Source organism: Magnolia sinica, chromosome 4 (genome assembly GCF_029962835.1).
Source record: "Magnolia sinica isolate HGM2019 chromosome 4, MsV1, whole genome shotgun sequence".
Taxonomy (NCBI): Eukaryota; Viridiplantae; Streptophyta; class Magnoliopsida; order Magnoliales; family Magnoliaceae; genus Magnolia; species Magnolia sinica.
Window position 1 is genome coordinate 25,940,174 of NC_080576.1, and position 21,748 is coordinate 25,961,921.

A 21,748-nucleotide genomic window follows, 5' to 3' on the forward strand; every position below is an offset into this window, starting at 1 on the left:
CGGTCCCACAGTTTAGTCTTGTCTAGTCATCTCACTATTAAATTGGTGGACATTCATTGAGCAATTAAAAATCAAAGGCTCTTATTTCAACAAACAAGTGTCGTCCGGATTTTGACACAATCTGGTTTTAGGACAGTAACTTAGTCGATAGTGGTCGGTCCCACAGTTTAGTCGCTTTTAATCGAGTTCATATATGCACGTGAAATACACCCCTCCAGGGAGAAAAACAGGACCAAATGCTGGGACGCGGATTGCGTATTACTCCCGCCCGTCCCCAGCTCGGAACGGGTAGTTTTGTGGGCGGGCCCACCGTGATGTATCTGTACATCCAAACCGTCTATCCCTCTTCTCAGATTATTTTAAGTAATAAAACATGAATGAGGTAGATCCAACGATCAAGCGGACCACACTAAATAATAAGCTTGGTTGCATTAAAATGCACATAGCATTAAATGTCAATTGCATTAAATGCAAGAGTCATCTATGGTGTGGTCCATTTGATCGTTGGATCTGCCTCATTTTTGTTTTGGTAACTTAAAATAATCTAAGAAAAGGGATAGACGGTTTGGATGTACAGATACATCACGGTGGGCCCGCCCACAGAACTGCCCGTTCCAAGGTAGGGACGGGCGGTGGTAGTACGCAATCCGCGTCCCAAATGCTGTACTCGACAGGCATACGTGGCCTGCCCAAACTTAGTAAATACGGCCAGGATACAATAGCCGTTACCTAATAAGCGGCCAGGATCCCACACGCCTGTACTACATCAACACGTGTACCACGGATATCCTGTTCCATTTCTCTCGCGAATCGCTTCAGATTTCTCGAGGTAAACGCCGTCTTGTGTACACCATGCGCAGTGCGCACCGCTGCGCATTTTAGGAATCAGTCGTAGCCTTCGTAGGGAAGGAACGAAGGTAATCACAACGAAAGTCAGTCACAGGTGCCCCCGCGCGCGCGAGAGAGAAAGAAAAGCGTAGAAAATCGTTCCAGTCCGACGCGGAATTCCAATAAAAACAACCGCGTAAGCGGTAGAAACTCCGATCGCATCCATCGATCGACCAGTATCGATGGCTGTGAACAACGTGATGCTAGCAATCCACGAGAAGAAGACTTCGTCCGTGGAGATGTACCGTCCCCTCCGCCAGTACATCACCTTCCACTACTCAGAGCGAGAAGCCCAAAATCTAGAAGACGACCTCCAATCCATCCGTCAGATGCGGTCCGACATCGAGCGGCCGTCCGATTCCCCCGATGCCCGCCGTGACCTCCTTCAATCCTACTATCGGGCCCTTTGCTTGATGGAATCGAGGTTCCCGATCTCCGCCGATCGGGACCACATCAACGCCATCTCCTTCACCTGGCACGACGCTTTCAAGCCCAACAAGAAGGCGACGCAGCAGAACATCCACCTCGAGAAGGCGGCGGTTCTCTTCAACCTCGGGGCCGTATATAGCCAGATCGCGCTTTCGGCTGACAGGACTGCGGCCCACGGGCTCAAGCAGGCGTGCAATTCGTTCCAGGCGGCTGCTGGAGCTTTTGGGTTTCTGAGGGATAATGAGGCTACAAAGGCGGCAGTGGGCGGTGCCGCGACACTTGATTTGTCGGGTGAGTGCGCAGGGATGCTTGAGAAGCTCATGCTCGCGCAGGCGCAGGAATGTTTTTTTGAGAAGGTGATCGCTGACGGAAAGCCACCGGGGCTCTGTGCGAAGGTCTCCAGGCAGGTAGTGTTCTTCATCTTTTTCTTTTTCAATGTCTTCACATGTTCTTCTTCTTCTTCTTCTTCTTCTTTTCCTGTTGATTGAGAATAATGGTATTTGATTTTTAAGGTTTTATTGCTTGCTTAATTATTGTTTTTGTGTTTGTAATTGTGGTATATTTATTTATGATAAACCATTTATAATCTGTGGGGCCATCCATAGGCATGGACCCAACCATTGTATGTGTTTCATGCATTTATCTTGATCGAAACTGTCAAAATCACGGGCCCCCCTTTAGATTGGTGTAGTAATGCAACTAGACTCAAAGACAAACTAATTGCAGAAATGGACAGAGTGAATGATCAAAACACCAAAATTAAGAGCGTGGGAGGATTCACATGCAGCAAACTGGAGAAATAACTGAAAGATCGTGAGCACAACATGCAAAGACACAAAGAGGCAACACATGCCATCATTGCAATTCATGCAAAGAGAAGAAACATTCTTGACTTCTAAATATTCAAGCTCCAAGAAAGACATGTCCCATAAGGGACTTATTTATAACCTGGCAACAATTAAGACTAAAACCCTAATAAAAGAATAGACTAAAATACCCCTACTTTATGCATTAGTCCAATAAACCCTTAGGGCTCTTTTAGGAGCTTGTAAATGGAGGTAAATGGGAAATGGAATTGGAGGTAAATGACTTACTCAGCTGTGTTTGGATGGGAGTAAATGAAATGCATTTGAAATCCAAATATTCTGTTCGGATGAGAGCAAATGGGAGGGATTGGAAGGCATTGGAAATTTCCAATATATTCGTAGGAACATCTATGATATCTCAAATCAGCTTTAATATCCCAAATTGCCTCTCAAAGAAAATCCCAAATCAGCCTCCAAATCTCTCCTTTGAAGGAGGATTTCATTTACATGCCTATTTACTCCCATTTCACTTCATTTCCATGCATTTACTCCGATCCAAACGCACCTCAGAGGTCATTTACCTCCATTTACTCCCATCCAAACGGCCCCTTAAGTGAGGCAGTGCAGACGTTTTTACATTTATTTAAGGCTTAAAACTGGCAGAATAAACACATACTCCTTCATGTGGACCCCAAGTTTTGCTCATGTGTGATCATGTGGAATTCATGCTTTTGAACCAATGGGGTATACATGTGAGACTTGTGATCTAGTTGCATCAATGCATCAGTTCCCCCATCTTTGAAGAACTCAGCCTCAAGTTGCAATATCAAGAGGGAACTTCCAGTTTATTGCTTTGTTGTGATTCTTCTTCATTAGCTCTGGCCATTGTTGATAGGTCCTTGGTCGGTAGAATTCTTCCAAATATGAAAAATGCCTTCGCTTTCTCTTTATGCAACCTTGAGTGTAAACTAGTTCTCGATAGGAAAGCTTCTGTATTGGTAATGGCACCTTCCTTTCTGCTAATGAAGGTGCCATTATCAAGCGTATGGTTGTTGCCTTCTTGTTTGTCACATCTTTTGCCAGCTTAGCCCATGTCACCTTATCATTACTTAGAATGCCCTTGGTTGTCTCGGAAACAATCTTCATACCGTCATCCTTTCAAGGACTATTGGTTTGATAGTGATTTCTTTCCTTTAATCCACAAGACCGTATGTTATAGTAAATCCAAGATACTGCACACAACGATTGTGCATCCATGGACAGACAAAAGGGAGGTGACAAGCTCTTATTGGGATAGCGTCGTATTATATCAATTTGGTGTAATATAGTCACAATAAGTCACCAAGCATCGATTTGTCACTCGCATGATCTCATCACACTTATTCCTGCAACCTGATGGGGTTGTAGGTACTTTTCTGATCGCAATTGTAATTGACTGACCATTTTCTGTGAAGTAATGTTCATGCTGATGCCACTATTGACGATGACTTTGATAGGTGTTTCCTCATATTTACCTCATCCGTGGAAGACATTGGTATGCAAGTCTTCATTCTCTTCTTCCTTAGGCATTGTCGGGATATGCTTAAGGAAACAAGATATTGGACTTTCTTGTAGGCCATAAAGCAATAACTCAACATCATCTATGCTTTTTTCCTCTTTTCGCTCTTTCTCATTGTTAGCCTCTTGAAAAAGGTTGAGATTCTTCATCGGAACATGATAGCAAGGTGGCCCTTATTTCCACACTTGTAGCAGGTGGATTATTATGATTGCCTGTTGATGTCTCCAATGTTTCCTATACTGCTTTAGGGTCATTGTTTTGTCGTGTCCTTCGGTTTTTGCCTATGGTGATCATGGGAGTTCATGAATGGTCGACAACAGTTCAAGATGATACCCTCCAGACTGATAGTTGTTGTGTCTAATCTACCATCCATCTGGGTATCTCCTGTGCTCTTTTGCAATCTGATATGCTTCAACCACACACTCCATTTGAACCTTTACCATCCCATTCTGAATATTCCTTATGAGTCTGATACAATGACAAACTACGTGGTTTTATTTATTTATTTTAATGATGACAGGGTGTTCCTGCCCCCTTTTTATGACGAGCTGCCTGTTGCACTTCTGATTCCATTAAATCAACACCTCAACGTCAGATCATGGTTCTTCTAGGCGTACTGCTAAAAGTTAGGCTATCTTATTGCAGATCTAAAAAAATCCTTGAACAATTTAGATTCATAGCCTAATGGCAGATCGTTACTTCATCTTGGCCTTCATTCCTCTCCAATGCCAAATAGGTGATCATTGCCAGTCCCTTTAGTTTCAGTAAAACAAGCCATATGATTTGCCTAAGGATCTGTAGCATCACTGTTACCTTCTTCTTCTTCTTTCTTTTTTCTTTTTAAAGAGTAATCAAAGATCTTATTAAAGAAAAAAGATAAAAATACAACATGCAGTTGAGCCTACCCATACATCATAGGGACGGGCCCAACTAGAACTATAACCACTCGGAAAATGCTGATAATTTAGCTACAACAGACCAATCACCTAAACATCTCTTACCATTGACCTTGAGGACTTTCACTCGGGCACTTATCTTGTGTTGTTCATGCTCAATAGATGCTAGTCGGCATTCATTTGTCCCAGTTATTGTAGAATTTGTTGGAACACATTAGGGCCTTCTCATCCCATCTAAGGACTATATGGCGCCTTGCTTCTTGTGGGCACAAGCAATTGGTATCTAGGTGGGTAATAAATTGGCTGATTTTGATTTGGATTTGGGGGTAGAATTTAGCTAAAAGGGAAATTTGGGATTTATTTATTTATTTTTAATGGGATTTGGGTAGGACGGTTAAGGTCTTGTTGGATTTGGGGGAGTGGAGATGGTTAAAGTTTTGTTTGATTTAGGGAGTTGGGATGGATAGGGTTTTGTTGGATTTGGGGGTGTAGGAAGATTTTTTTTTTCTTTGATGGGTTTGGATTTGGATGGGAATGAAACTACTTATAGAAACAGAATTCGATGTACCAAATTGAATGATTAAAACCTTGCAATTAAAGGCCTGTTTGGATAGTGAATTACGATTGTAATGAATTGTACAAGTGCAATGATTACACATTACAATACTTGTCTCCTGATCAACAGGTAATTTGACCAAGAATTCTCGTGTTTGGATAGGCGTGTGGTAAAATAATAATGATGATACTTTTACATTATTGAGATGTCCAATCAACAGGAAAAATACACTGATTCATGTGTTTGAATAGGTGATTTTTATTGCAATATATTGTAAATTTGTAATGATTACAAATTCATCTACTTGTCTCCTATTACATTTGCATTTGACCACCAAATTACATGTTTAAACAAACATTGTAAAATCGTAATGATGACGCTTTTATATTACAATATTGTAATTCGCTATCCAAAGAGACTAAATCGAAGGACTATGAGGAATGCATACAAAGGCTAAAGAGGTAACACATGCCACCATTGCAATTCATGGAAACAGAAGAAACTTTCTCAACTTTTTTTTCGCTCCAAGAAAGTCACACGTCTCATGAAGGACTTATTTATAACCCAACAATGGTGAACACCCTAATAAATGAAAAGACTAAGATATCCTACTTTAAGTATTAGTTCAATCAGCCCTTAAGTGAGGGTAGTTTAGACTTTTAGATTTATTTTAAGGCATAAAGCTAAAAATAAAATAAACACATGCTCCTTCATATGGAACTCATATTGGGCTCATGTATGACTTGTGGGACCCACACTTGTGATCCAATGGACTATACATGTGGGACTTGAGATCTAATTGTCTCGCATAGTTCAATTCTCAATTGATTGGTCAATCTTTACTTCCATTTTTTTAAACATTTGCTTCTTGACTTTGTGTGGTTTCGAGCTTCTTGACTTTGTGTGGTTTCGACAATTTCGCCTAATGCAAGACAACTATCCACTTGCTCTAAAAGCTCAAACTGATAGAGCGTGGTGAATTAATCCATTTATCTCATAGCCCGAGCCTCACAACATCCAAATCAATCCCTTTATCTCATAGCCCATGCCTCACACGAGCCAACCCGTCTCACATAGGTGGGGCCTGCCTCACATGGGCAACTCACCCTGAGTGTGCCCCCACGTCCCACGGTGGACCCCACTTAAGCCCAGTGTGGAAATGCCCTTGCATTAATCACCCCTGATGAGGAGAGTCTCGAACACAAGACCTCCACTTTGATACCACTTTGATGCAGGACAATTAACCACGTGCTCTAAAAGCTTGAACTGATAGAGCATGACGAATCAATCCCTTTATCTCATAGCCCAAGACCCACATCCCATGGGTTAGGTCGTTGGCCGATCCCCCCTCGTGGGCCCCACATCACATGGGATACGCCTCACACGGGCCCCCACCCCAAGTGTGCCCCCGCATCCCACATGCCACCCCACTTGAGCCCGATGTGAAAATGGCCCTACATTATTCGTATTTTGACATTCCATTTGATGGACACAACCAGATAGTTATGATTCTTGGTTCGGTGTAATTTTTGGATTATGTATCTTATTCCATGCTTGTGGACAGTTGCACACTTCTAGGGTGGGTATCAGATAACCTGATATATTTTCTACGTTTCTTGGTCATTCAAAAGTGCACATGGAAGGAACTAAAAGGTAAAAGTTGAAGTCAAAAGCCTGAAAAAATAGTTACAACTATGAAATTCATCTTTCCATAACCTGCAAACGTGACTGTAGAAAGTTCCAAACCGCTTGTCTAGAAACCAGACAATTTATTATTATTATTATTATTTTTTTTCAAATTTTGGATACCAATTTTCTCATCTTGTGGCTATTGTCTTGATCATTACCAAGGCGATTGTTCAGTAGGACACTAAGGTTGTGCTGGATGTTGTAGTAAGGCGATTATTCAGTAGGACACTAAGGTTGTGTTGGATGTTCTAGTAAACCGAATTGCAATTCACTCAGTTCAGCATAGAGGAAAAAAACAAAGGGTGGCACCATTTTAATTTGTAATGATGATGAAAATCATAATTGTAATTCCAAGAGCTCCATGCTGGATTTGAGATAATAGGCATTACGATTTGGGGGCTGTCCGTCATGTTAAATGGAGTTGAGTTAACTCATTTTGGTCATATGCTCTTTATTGGATTGATTCCTGCAATTCAATTCAGTTGAGCATTCAATTGCAGTCTTTTTTTAAATTATTTTTTATTATTTATTATTTTTATTTTTTTACACACACACACACACACCCCCACACACTCACGCAGTAGTGAGCTTTCACCACCTATGGATACTCGAACCCTTGACCGGGTGTTGAAACTCCCGAGAGTCTACCACCCGAGCAAGAGCAGTCTTAAGATATAAGGTGATACTTGAAGCTAGAAGGCCAAATGAACAGTTATAACTCTTAGATTTGTCATTTTAGCAGTCTAGTAATGGCCAGGTGAAGCTAAAATTTTGAACATATTCATGTAGAAAGTGAACCACTTTGATGCCTAATTCCATCATAGCATATTATCTGGCAAATTAGACGATCAAGCTCTTGTTGGCAACCTCTCTTTCTTCTCATAGTTGACTGGCGATGAAATATTTGCTATTTCCTTCAATCCTTAGTCTTTTTAATTTTTGACTTTGCACTCATCATCAATATCTGAAATAGCCTCCCATTGCTCCGACAGCCTTCGGGTATCAGAGTATGCATGTCCTAGGCCATCTTCTTTCTGGAGTCCATGATTCAACTCCATCTGTCAGACCACTGGGCTGTCATATGGGTAAATGTGAGAGGCAGCAGAGAAAGGATGAATCCTTTCCACTCATTTAAGAGGGGAATCTCATTTTACTTCTCATGAAAGTTTCTGTTTTTTTGTTTTCAAACGCTATGGATGCATTTGGGTGAAGAATATTGGAAGCAATTCAGTTCATTACAGAGGAAATGACCAGCATGAGAATGGAATCTAATTCATAATGAGGATGTGCGGTTCAAGTTGGATCTGAAAAATGCTAGTGAACACAATTTTGAGGCCAGCCTCACTCTTGGTCATTAAGATTTTATTGAATTTATTTGTTGCAACTTGCAATCCAATTCAATTGAACATCCAAATGCTGCCTAAACTATGTTGGCTATGGGTGCTCTCATTTTTGTTTTGATCTTCCATAATAGATGGATGTGATTGTATCATATTGACAAATGGGTTGAGCTTATGCTGCTTTTTGGGGCCAGTTTGTTGATTCTGTTTGCACTTTAAAATTGATCAAACCATTTTATGCTTTGAATTACATGAGTTTCATATTTATGGACATGAAACTGGAACTGTTGTGATGTGACAACTGCAGGTTGGCCTTTACTATGAGGAAGCTTATGCAGCCTTAAATGTTCAACCTCTCAACCAGCACTTCGACCGGACCTGGATTTCTCATGTACAGTTAAAGGCAGCTCAGTTCTATGCGGAAGCTTGCTACCGTTTTGGCTTGGAACTGCATGACAAAGAAGAGATTGCGGAGGAAATTGCACGGCTGAAAAGTGGGATCACTGCATTGGCTGATGCAAAGAAAACAGCTAAAGGTGTTGCCGCGCCCCTCCTCGATGCTGTTACTAGATTGGAAGCTAATTTAAATCGCAACCTGGAGAGGGCTATGAAGGAGAATGATAGGGTTTATCTCATGAGGGTTCCTGCAGCTAACTCCTTATCACCTCTTCCGGCTGCTTCACTGGTCAAGTCCACACCCATGAATGAAATCTTGGATGCGAGCAAAGAGAAGTTGTTTGCAAGTCTTGTCCCAGATACCAGTGCAAAGGCTCTTTCGAGGTATACAGAGATGGTCGATGACATCATTCGGACACAAGCTGAGAAGTTGCAGCAAGGGAGTGAGATAACTAGAGTTAAGCTAAAAGAAATGGACCTGCCTGATTCTATACTTGCGTTGGAAGGGAATTTCACACTACCAGTGGATCTTAAAGAAGATGTAGAGGCAGTTCAGATCGTTGGTGGCCCATCCAGTTTGGAAGCTGAGTTGCAGCAGCTTAAGGATTTGAGAAGGGTGAACCAGGAGCTGCTTGTGCAGACTGAAGAGCTTCTGCAGAAAGAAGCAAGAGAGGATGCTCAATTCCGAAGCCAATTTGGGACACGGTGGACTAGACCTCAGTCAAGCACTCTGACAAAGAACTTGCAGGACAGGTTGAACAGATTTGCTGGAAACCTGAAGCAAGCCACAGAAAGTGATGCACGAATCGAGCGTGCTGTGAGAGAGCATTCAGCTCTCATGTCAATCCTTGACCATCGGCCGGTATGCTTGTTACTACTGTGCAAATATTGTAACAAGAGTCATGAATGCTTAAAAATTTAGGATCACTTAGTTCTGGTGGTATTCTTCCTCCATGATAGATTGGAGTGTACTGTGTAAGGATACTGATCTTCCCCTAAGACTCTTTTCACTGACTTTTATAGCTTCAATATCGGGATGTTAAATTCTTTCTTATTAACCTGTTGTCTCCTTTCTTCTCTTCCTTCTGCTGAATCTATTTCTTGCATTTGCATGAAAGATGGTACCTTTGCAAAGATCCTCGTTTCATTTTAATACCAACCCCTCTTAAATCTAAGTTCCACCCTAGTTTCTTCAAAATTTTCTTTACTTTTCTGCATTCTTAAGATTTTATATTGATTGTCCAACTCTGCCAATTTCCTACTGATTCATCAATTGTGTCACATCCCTCAAGAAAGTTTTCTCCGAGTCAACGATGATGCTTTCTTGTTAATCAGTGACTATCTTATCTCACAAGAGCTATATAGTTAGCTAGTCAACATTCTACTAGGTCTGATCGAGCGATGAATTCGATTATTCATCTTATCCATAACTAGATTTTGTTTTGATGCTGATATTATTTGCAGTGTGTACTATTGCCAAACATGTTTACATATCTGCTGATTTTAGTTTTACTTTAAAATATAGATAGAAGCTGCTCTTCCAAGTCTTGCGAAGCCAATCTTGTCTTTGGATGGCAATGAAGATGCTATTGTTGGGGCCCTGAAACAGAGTCTGGTAATTTCTTCTTTAACTATAGAATGCATTATTTTTCCTAGTTCATACATTTCAGTTATGCTCCTTGCCCACTCTCCATTCATGTCAATTGAGTCATGTATTTTTGACTCCTTTCCCAAGTTTGCATTATTTAGCTGAACTATTGAGGTTGCTGGCATCTATCAGCATAGAAGCTTTAGCATTATCTGCTAGCTATTTGAGGAGTTAAAATGTTGGTGCTATCGTCATTGAGCATGTTTGTCAAATTGGATGCTATTAATGGCCATTGACGGTCTTTCTTCTATCTGCCACATATTTTCATGTATCTGCAACCACATTGATTTTTAGGATAACCTATCTTATCCACCATCTAATGAGAGAGGTAGAGTACACATTCCAATGGATGATATCATCCTGACATCTGACATATGCCACATGTCTAAATCTCACGCGCCTTTCCGCTGATTAGCAAACTGTCTCTGGTCTCATGCTCTGCAGGAGCATTGAATTTGTGTTCCTTCACAAGAGGAGGGCGCAACACCCACCCCTAGTCGACCACCACCTTCCTTCTTTCCCTAAGAGGAACCACCTCCTTCCTCTCCACCCTCAAAGATATATTTACTTTCCCAGCGGCAATAACCACCCTCTCTGTTGTCGGGATTCGTCTTTTCTGCCTAATATAGAGCCTCACCCACCGAACCTCCTCCCCTGTCTTCGTTGCCGGATCCACAACCATTACCTTCACAACACAAGAGCCGACTGTTACAAAGGCCTCTGTAAACCAAAGCTCTAGAGGCATCTCCTGAAACCTAAACCATGCCCCATCCCAACCAAACACAAACCAATTGGCCCACCAGCTCAGATCCACCACTAGACCATCTCGATACAGGGCACCCATCATGGTAACCCGATCAATTGACACCTCCGGGCTAAGAGACACCCTTACCTCCAATTCTAAAAGCAGCTTCACTTTGCACTGATGATCTTCCACTCCCTTGCTCTCATCAAAGCACTCTTTCACCTCTTGCATTGACGCCTCAGGCCTCTTCTACACCACTAGACTCCATTGAAGCATTCTCCAAGCTTCCTCCACCACCCCAGGGTGCACCCTGACAACTGGTATTGATCCTCCCTCCTCTCTCTAGATACCCTTATCCGCGCCCACTCTCCCTAAAGATCCCATCCTCTGCTTCCCTCCTTCGTCCCTTTCCTCTCTTAAAACCTCTACCTCCTTTTTTCCTGCCCTTGTTGCAACTCTTGTAGACCCTGTAGAACGTCTTTGAAGGATAAGCCCACATGTGCTACCCCCTCCTCTCCCCTCCCTACCCCTGTTTTTGAAACCTCCCCCTCCCTCTCCTTCTCCTTTCTATCCCCTTCCATTTTCCTTTTTTGCTTGCTCACTATCTGTTGATTCACAAAGTCCAGGCCATACCTGGCTTTCCATACTAAAAGCTTCAAACCTTCGTACATCCTCTTGTTCAATGATTTCACCATAGAGGCAGCATCGCCCACCTCCTCCAACCGAACGAAGGCAAATTCTCTCCTCTCCCCGGAGTCCCACCTCTTCGGACTTACCACCTTCTCAACTATTGCAATCCTCCCAAAAAACCCTTTCGAAATTTAGTCAGACTAGCCCTATTGGAAGTTTTGCACAAATATGGTTGAGAGCTTGGTTATAGGCCTCTTCGCCAACAAGGCCTTCTTCCCTTCACAACCACCCTTTTTCCCGCTTTTATCCATTCACCCTCCCCATTTCCTTCCTTAGGTATCTCCCCCACAGATATTTCCCCTCCATTGCCCTCCCTTGATGTCGAAACCTCCCTGATCCAACACTTGTTTCCCCTTTTCTTATCCAACCTTTCCCTCTCACAGCTTCTTCAATTCACCCCATTTGAGGGATCCTGGTCTTCCCCATGACTTGACCTTCCTCCCTACTGCGATTCCCCTGATGAGAATCCTGGCGAACCCCATTGCTACCACCCCGATGGTCTTCGCTGATGTTAATCTTTTCTCTCATTTCCCACCCGCCCGATCGATTTCTCACCCAAGACCTTCGCAATGATCTGCCTCACAACAACCTTCCTTTCCAGCTCTCATGACTTCGACTGATATCACATCGGCCTTTGTCTCGTCTCTCCTCGCGTTGCCCTTCATCGCCCATCTCCATTTCGCTCTAACACTGGCTTGGTTTGCTCCAATGTGCATGGCTATGGATTTGTTAAAAGATGAGTGTATCTGGCTGTTGTAATCATTCATCGACCTTGTTGTGCATCAATATTTTGCAGGACCGTGGCAGCGTCATTTCTTTTTGATGGAGGATCACCACGGCATATAATTGCCACGTGCTCATGAGGTTGTGATCTTAGAAAGTTCCTTTGTTTATGACGGAATACTGAAATATTATTAAGATAAAAGCAGAATATGAAGGCAGAAATCTCCACTAAGTGGATAGTTTGTGCCAGTTTCAAGAGAAGACTGAGATACACTGTCTTCAGCCAAGCTATCTGCTAAGGAGATGGCATCTCAAGGAATAGCCTGAAAAAAAGTATAGCCAGCTGCAGCCATTGAATATTGATATTACCTCATTCACAATGAATAACCTTTTCCAAGGGGCCCTTGCATGTGGAGGCCCAGGAAATAGCAGTCCTAGAGGGCCCATGCCATTTATCAATGAAAGAAGGGCAGATGACAGATGGCTCCGACTTCTTCATCTATGAAAGGATGTCTTCCCCCATCAAGCCTTAGCATGTTAGGTCAAATTTTAATTAGATTTCCATTTTGTTTTTCCTTGACAAGCTTGAACTGCTTAAATGCCACTATTAAGCATGGAGTTGTTCTTGGCTGTTCTGAGATGGGCTGTTCACATATGTATGTACATTTGTTGCTGAATTATGTACGTCCTCCATGCTAAATCTCATGTAATGTAATACTTTCTTTCTATTTATGTTCGGTGGATGTTCTGGTGATGTATTCACTGAATGATCTTGTGATTGACCCTTGTTGCCCAAGAGTTCTTAGTTTCTTGTCTCTTTATCACTGTTTCATTGGTTCAATTCTTTTCTTTTTAAGCATGATGGAAGGTGGCACCATTTGCATCACTACATCAAGTTCTCTACTTGTGGTAGCATGTTGTGGTCTTCTGGTGCTTATACTGCATTAGTACAAAATTTTCAATGTGAATTGGTAAAGAAGGAATTTTTTTTTAGCCCACTTGGTGCCCACCTGAGAGTAGACGTCCATAACCTGCTGCACTAGTCCAGCAGGAGACTCTTGGCAGGACTTGAACCCGGTTCTTACAACAGGAGAGAGTAGGCATCACAACCTGCTGTGCTATCCAGCCCCAGCTGGAGACAAGAAATGGGGATTTACTGAAAATTTTCCTTGAACCTTCTCCCAAATTTGGTTTAGCTCCTTCCATGATGCAATATTCTTAGACAGGAATTGTTTCTTTCCTGACACATTCTCGTCCTTTGCAGAGGCAATTGGAGATTCTTGGTGCACAGCGGGCAGGTCTTGAGGATATGCTTAAAGAGATTAAAAGAAAGGTGCGACCATTTTGTCTGTGTAGAATACTGTTATTCATGAAATAATTTTCGAAAGAAATACTGCAATTCATTTCTCATTTGAGTTTCTAGATGACCATTTTGTCTCTGACTATATGTGCTTGAAGCTGCAGACTATATATGTCTTTGCTACTTCCACTCTTATATGTGGCAACCTATTTACCATGTATAACTGAATGCTTTCTTTTACTTGCTGGTGAAATATGCACTTAGAGATTTGTAAATTTGTTATAGTTAATGTTCATGGCCTTTTGAGACGTATTTACTACCCCTTATTTATTATATTCATCAAATGTTTTCCTCTATTGTGTCCATTGCATTTTTGCCTGGTAGATTTGGGTGATTTTTTTTAAGTGACGATTTTATTATCAAAAAGCAAAAACAAAGCAATTTGGGCAAAGTTCTTCTCCTACTTGGTACAAATTAGGTGATGCTACATAGTGTGGTGGATCTCTTTACCATGTGGCACTTTGCTTGACCGGGCTGGTTGAAAAAGATGATTTGGCGCATCTCCCTAATCATTGTGCTCTGGGCGATTTGGTTGGAGCGTACCAATAGTTAATTTAGTGACAAGTCAATGTCACTGGAGCAGGTTTTCCACAAAGGCAGGTTGATGATTGTGGAATGGGCGAGAGCTGCCAAAGAGTTTGTTAATGAATATGATATGGGCCTACTAGATATTTTAACTAGTCCCCAAACATCTGAATGAACTAAAGAGAAAGGAACTAAATGACGCTTTTCATCACGTGGTGGAAAAGTAGCACGGTGATGCTTACTTAATTCACACTCATCACAATCTAGACATGACATCAATGGTGAAGATGGAATGACACCCTTAAAAAATCTTCAATGATGAATGTTCAAGACAACAATGTCACTTATAAACTGAGATGTCTTTCGTGTTGTTGTGCCTACAACGTCATAATCAAGATAATACAACCCTTCATGTTCATGTCCTTAACCATTCTTCTTCGTCTTTAGGTCTTGGAAGACACAATGTGAAGGATAGAAAGTGACATAATAGTTAAAGGGTTTAGTAAGTTTGGTAGCAAATATAAGGCTAAAAAGAAATTTTGGAACAAACAAAATAGGTGATAATGAAATAGGACTTGTGTAAACGGTACCCATTCCACATACTTTGGATTGGGTACCATTTGTCAGAGTGATAAATGAACCTGTTAATGAGCTATCAATGGATGAAAACATATTGGACTCACCGATTATAAGGTCGGATGTTCAAGAGTTGATGACCCATTAAGTTGGGGACTTAGATCCTAAACAAATCACACCTAAGGTCACGAATGTAGCCGAAGGGGTGGAAGTAGTTGCAAAAGTAGTAGAAGCGAACTGATTTTGTAAATTGTTCAGCAACTTGGAATATTCTTCCTAAGTCAGAGTAGTTATTTCACCAGTTGTACGTGGCTATGGAGTCATAGATGTAGAGTTTGCCAGAGGAGGCCAACTGCTCTCTCTAATGTGAGAAGCTTGATTAGCCCATGCAGGCTTCCCATGGAGGTCCAAATATTTTTCAACAGAATGATTAAAAGCCACCATGTCCTGGACTACTATAAACAAAATAAATTCATCTAAGTGGACCTGCTTAGGCCCATATCACATTCATTAACAGAGTTCAAGGGTATTCCTGGGGAAGTGTTCCGGGATGGCTAGGGAGTTAACTCTTCTTTGTACTAGTTGGATGATTTTTCATCATCCCTATTTTACCTTTGTCTCTTTCCTTTTTCAATAGAAATTGTCTTCCTCTATTGCCTATATGGCAACTTCAGTGTTGCGCATACAAGAGGTGTCAGTTCTTCAAAGCAATAACAGTGGCGATCAAGTCTAATTTCTTCCATGTTATTCTAGAAGGAGATCATCTCCAACGCGATTTCCTGGGCATCCCTGAAGGACTGTCGTTCGAGAGTCTCTAACTGGATCAAGGAATTGGTTGATCTGTTTGGACATCATAGGGTGGTCTTCTCTTGGGTTGATAGAGAGGCTAATGTTAGGGCTGATTTTTAGCCAAATCAGGGTCTTGTAATTGCCGTTATCTCCATTGTTGATAGGAGATGACCTGTTGTTTCTCCTGTTTTTTCCCCCATCAATAAAGTCTTTGCCCTTCAAAAAGAAAAGAAAAGAAAAGAAAGGCGTCAGTTAACGTTGCTGGTAATCAGAATAGGCAGGCCAAAACAAAAGAAAGGCATCGGGAACGGACCTGAGATCTTCTTTTTGCTCCTTATTACCTTGGAGGCTGGTATAGCACAGACCTTGTCTTAGATTTGAGTGTTGGGGTGGCAATGTACCAGGCTAGTGCCAGTGCCTTAGCCCAGCCCTGGCCCTCATTGGGCTGAAAAGGCCTTGGCATTGTCCCTACATGGCCGGGCCAGGTGCAGGCCAGTCCTCTAAACTCAAAAAGGGAAAAAAATCAGACCAACCCACTCATTAGGTGCCCACAAACATACAATTCATATAATTGGTTCATCAATTTCAATAGTGTGCTCACTTAGCGGACCATCTTGATTTTTTATTTTTTATTTATGGTGATTTGATTTTACCAAAATTACCAACCCCCTACGTTTTCCATTCTATATTGTGGGATCTGAATTATGGGCCATTTACGATCCAGATCACTATTTTTAGCAATTTGAAATTATGGTCCTATACTCTTTCATGTTGATTTTTTTTTTTTTTTGAAAGATGAAAGGAATTCATTAAGAAGAGAGAAATAACAAAAGGGCGGCTGCTGAGGAAGCAGGTCTCAGATAACACGCCTAAAAAGAAGAAATCAAAACCCGACAGGTCCTTTACATTCGAAGCCCAATCGATGATTAGACGCTTGACCAACGTCGCCACTGTCCCGACTGAATTGGATAAATTGCTGAAGCATCTATCGTTTCTTACCCCCCAAACTGACCACCAGACTGCAAGGACTGCCATCCTCTAGATGGTGGTTTTCATCTTACCAAAGTACATCCCGTGCCAAGCTAGAAGGAAATGGTTGACCTCTCCCGGAATACACTAGGAAATATTGAAGCTGATCAAAATCTCAGTCCAGATGGAATGGACGAATTGACAGTGAAGCAGAAGGTGATCAACAGACTCTTCCAATCGCATACAACAAAGATAGATATTGGGAAGGATCATACCTTTCTTCCTCAGGTTATTTATAGTCAGAATTTCGATCCGGTAGGAGAGAAGGAACCTGAGTTTAAGCTTCTGATCTTCGATCCAGATATCATCCCAAAATCTGATTTTAGCACCACTGCCGAGCAGGAAGTCAATGTTAGGGATAACTTCTCTAGGATCATGTTGAGCAGGAAGCCACTGTGACCCACAGTTTGCACAGCTAGGATATTCTACACAAAATATTCATAAATTACGTGAAAGTGAATGTGCCAGGCCGGACTGTTCCTGAGCACCATGCATCGATCCAAGCCTGGGCTTGCCCTCAGGCCAAGTTTAGGGGCCCAAGTCCTGGCCCTAATGGATCACCCAGCCCATTGCCACCCCTATTCGAGAGAATGTGCATGATGCACAAGCCCCAGGAATAAATGTTTACTTCGTGAAAATGTGACACTTAACAGATATAATGGTTCAGTTATCATGCTTACCTTATTTGGCGGTGTATGCTTTAGACCTTAACTATCCACATATTTTCTTCTTTTTTTGGGCAATGTGCAAGTAGTTGGCTGCAAAGAATAGAAGGGAGCCCAATGATAGATGTTTACTGAACACCACCCACAGGCCACACAATCATGCCCAACACTGCACTTTATCCTAACCATTGCACATTGCCTGAAAAAAAAGAAGAAAATCTGTGGATAATTAAGGTCTAGAGCACACAAGGCCAAGTTTAATTATCATGCTTACCTTGTTTGGTGTTGCATGCTCCATAGTTAAGCTAAAGTGCAGTTTTGGGCATGATTGGGTGGTGTTCGGTAAACATCTGTCATTGGGATCCCATCTATTCTTTGCAGCCAACGACTTGCGCATGTCCTTTCTTCTTTTGGTCCAATACTGGTACATGTGTGCCTCTATGCCAACTCGGATGCCCTGCGTTTCTTTCCTGCTACTAGCTATGGATCTCAATCTGTATGTGTGTGCCCCATGCTCAGTAGTAAGCCTGATAACTATCCCTCCATGACCTTTCTTTTCTTGTTTTCCGTTGGTGATGTGGGTGTATTAGCTAGTCTGGGGTTAGTATTGGGTTCAACATGCGAGTGTTGTCAGTGTGAACTTATAGCACATGTCCAGTGGGCATCCAATCATATAACTTCTGCCAATCTACCATTTAAAAGCCAACCCCGAATTGTTAGGAGAAAGGGCAAAAAAATGATGATGATGATCTACACAATTATGTGGGCCCTCTTGTTGCTTAGGTGAAACATCGCTATAATCTGCTTTCACTTTGAACATACACATTGTACTCAGTGTGCCGTTGGCTTTGTGCGTTTGTCTGGGTGATTGAGAAGTGGTGAAAAGGATTGGTAGGCTCTCCTTTTATTTATTTATTTCTTTATTTAGTACATTGTTGTAAAGATCCAGCCCCAATTAGTTGGGATAAGGTTTAGATGATGATGATATTGTCTCAAAGTGAATTGCCTACACATTGGGCTTTCTTATATTATTCAGCATCAAACTTTAGAAGCAAAAATGAATAAGTAAATCACTCTTACTCAACTATAATTCTGCATAGTTACTTTCTGTGGCTCCCATGTGCAAGTGAACTGGTTTTTACTCCAGTGAGATATTGCATGGCCGCAGCTTCTTTTGTGGAAGTAAAAGGAGGTTTAAAGGAAAAGAAAGATGAAAACAATGCAAGACTGCAGCGAGGCTGAGACTGACTTTTAAAATGGTTGTCCCTGTATTGTTTCTCCTAGCATGAAGGATATATTGTTAATTGCACTCATCAGATTGTGAAACATGTTGGTTTTCCATGTTCTGTCTTTTTGCGACCCTTCCATTGAAATGAAAAGATATTAATTTTCTTTTATTCTCTGTTGATTTGGTTTTGCCAATTGTTATCATAGCTTTTGAGCAAACTCAGGAATCAACAACGGGTATGCTTTTTTATTTTTTTCATTGTGCTTTATTAAATGTGTTTACAGGATGATATTCTACCCAAGTTGATGACTACCGCTGGGTCATATGAGGATCTTTTCAGGAAGGAGATAGCAAAGTATGATCACATCTGTGTAGAAATTGGGCAAAATATAGAGGCACAAGAGCAGTTATTGTTGCAAATTCAGGTCCATTATTCTTTTTTATTTTATAACACTGCCATGTTTCAATCAATGCTTCAATATCTTGTGAGCTTAAAATTGGCTGTCCCTCTTCTTATTTATAGTAATAGTTTATCAGTACCGTCATCATCCTTTTGTGAGCTGGAATCATCTGCGCCCCCCCCCCCCCTATTGTGCAAATTTTCTTACCCACCAAGTTCTCTTTCTGCTGATTCTAAATAAATGCCTGCGGACGAACATCTTTATGTGGAACCCTTTCAGATATCCAAACAATTTAAATTTAACTTAGCAACAAAGAAAGTAATAACAAATGAAACTCACACTTCTTCATTGCCTTTCATTTACTATGTTATCAGAGCAAAGCCTTCAGAACGGGCAGTTTTTCACCAGCTCCCTAGAAAACATGCATTGCTATTTCTGGTTTTTAAGTTGCCTGAATTTGAGCAATTTCTTCCATGATGCCATAATGATCATTCAAAGAAAGTAATAAAAAATGAAACTCACACTTCTTCCTTGCCTTTCATTTACTATGTTATCAAAGCAAAGCCTTGAGAACGGGCAGTTTTTCACCAGCTCCCAAGGAATTGAGTTACCTGAATTTGAGCAATTTCTTCCATTATGCCATAATTATCTAGAATGTACCTGCCAAACGCCTCAGTAATTATGATGCTGACTTGTTCAGTTGTCCTACTGCTATTTCTCAGTAAATAAATATTTGACCAAATTCCTTTTAAGATTCCAGTACCACGGCAATCCAGAATTTACTCGTCAAACTGATTTGAGTTTTATGATGCTGAAACTTTTCAATTGTTCATTTCTGCAGGCTCAAAATGATCATTTCACTGCTGTCTTTAATTTGGAAGATTACAGAGGTGGGTATCGGTTTCTGCTGCCTCTACGTCTTCATGAAAATATATTGGTTTAGTTTAGTGAACCTATCGGGTTTCTTTATTAACATGCTGTTTTGAAATAATTTGTTTTTCATTTGTTCATGGGTTTATGTGTTTGGGTTGCTTTCAAAGAGAGCTTGAGCAATTTCTATTCATTTACTTGGATAATCTTTGGGACAAAACATCAATGCTAAGAGATTGTAGCTGCTGGGAAGATATTTCTGTGATGCTTCACACCAGCTTTGGTTTCCTATGGTATTTATTATCTCGTTCTAATCAGTGCAGTACTCATCACCCATTTAGAAAATGAAAAATGAAAAAAACAAACATGTTTTTATCTGCAGATTTGCATTGGTAGCCTTGTAAATAATTTTAATGGGCTTCACACAATGGGTAGTTCAGGTGAATACTTTTACCGGAGAAAACTCTTAGGCTTGATAGCCTTTGCAAGACCAAGCAGAGTTGATTTGGGACACGTCCTTTCCTGAAGCAGTGAATTCCTGCAATGCAAATGCTTCCAACAACTGTTGAAGAGTAATTACTTCAGTGCTTTTCCAATAGAATCACCATTGGGAACGAACAATAAATAAATAAAAATAAAATAAAAACTTCTTTTACAAGATATTATACCGAATATGTTAGTTGCTTCAGGTTGAGTCTATTATGCATGGAAAAGCTCCTATAATTCTTATTGATTTTCTGAATTATCCTTTTTAGCTTCTCGGGAGAAGAGTTACAAACAAATTGCCGCTGCCATATCAAAGTTCCGAGAAATCAAGGATAACATCAATGAGGGACTCAAATTCTATGTCACTCTTCAGGTATGGAAATACCTGTTTCTGCTTCCTGATATTTTGATCTGTTTTGTATTGCAAGATAATCTCAATTATACATTAAAAGCTTCCCTTTGCCCAGTAGTATCTCTATGTTATGTGATTTGATCACATGCATAGAAGATAGCAAGGGTATCAAAGGATACAAATGTACCGGTTCCCTTATTGCTTCCTGTATCTGGTTTATATGTCTGGTTCCGTTTCCATACTTGTAGCCGCTGCACAGCACAATCAGTCCACATGGTTTTGCTGCATTCTGCAGTAATGTCAAGGACGGACTAAAAATTAATTTGGGCTTGAACAGGATGCAATCACAATCGTGAAGCAGCAGTGTAGCGATTTTGCGATGACCCGCAACATCCAGTGCCGTGAAATGATTGAAGATGTACAGAGGCAAGTGGCAGGTCTCAGCTTCAATGCCAATGGAAGAAGTGGCCACAACTATTCTTCAGCTGGACCGCCACAATCACAGAGATCTGTCTCTCAACCACCAGATCCCCAAAGCTCACCACATCCTTCACGCCCACAGACGCCTTATTACCAATCTGTGGAGCAGCCGGCAGCTGGATTCACGCAGCCTCAGCCTGCATATGCCTCATCCCAGCAGCCTCCTTATCATGCACCACTGCCCACCAGTAGTCATTACCAACCTCAGCAACCAGTGGGCCATGAATATGGCCAACCTGCTTACCCCGGGTGGCGCGGCCCATACTACAATGCCCATGCGCAACAACCTGGATCACAACCCCCACCTCCTTACACCATTCCGCCGCAGCAACCCGGATCGCACCCTCCGCCTCCCTACACTGTACCATCCCCGTATCCTCCCCATCAAGGTGGTTACTATAAGCACCAATAAAGCATCTCCTCGCTTCATCTATTTGATTGCTATACTCGTCGATTTCCTGTGTTTAAGACAGCAGTGTGGAACTCTACCTGGATCATAATCAGGTCTTATGCATCAGGTTCGTTATCTTGGTGCGCTTGCCTGTCTGTGGAGTCGCATGCGTGCATGTATTTATTTATCTGTGCACCTTATCCTTAATAATATTGTTAGCTGTTTGATTATA

The 21,748-nt window shown here is 41.5% G+C and overlaps 1 protein-coding gene across 1 annotated transcript; it reads left to right on the top strand.

The window, feature by feature from the left end:
- The first annotated feature begins 740 nt into the window (after positions 1-740).
- Positions 741-21,748, top strand: LOC131242846 (vacuolar-sorting protein BRO1). Its single transcript, XM_058241762.1, has 8 exons — positions 741-1,724; positions 8,470-9,420; positions 10,084-10,173; positions 13,629-13,697; positions 18,821-18,961; positions 19,779-19,827; positions 20,563-20,666; positions 20,983-21,748. Exons 1-8 carry the CDS (start codon positions 1,071-1,073, stop codon positions 21,535-21,537), a joined length of 2,613 nt encoding a protein of 870 aa, XP_058097745.1. The 5' UTR covers positions 741-1,070; the 3' UTR covers positions 21,538-21,748.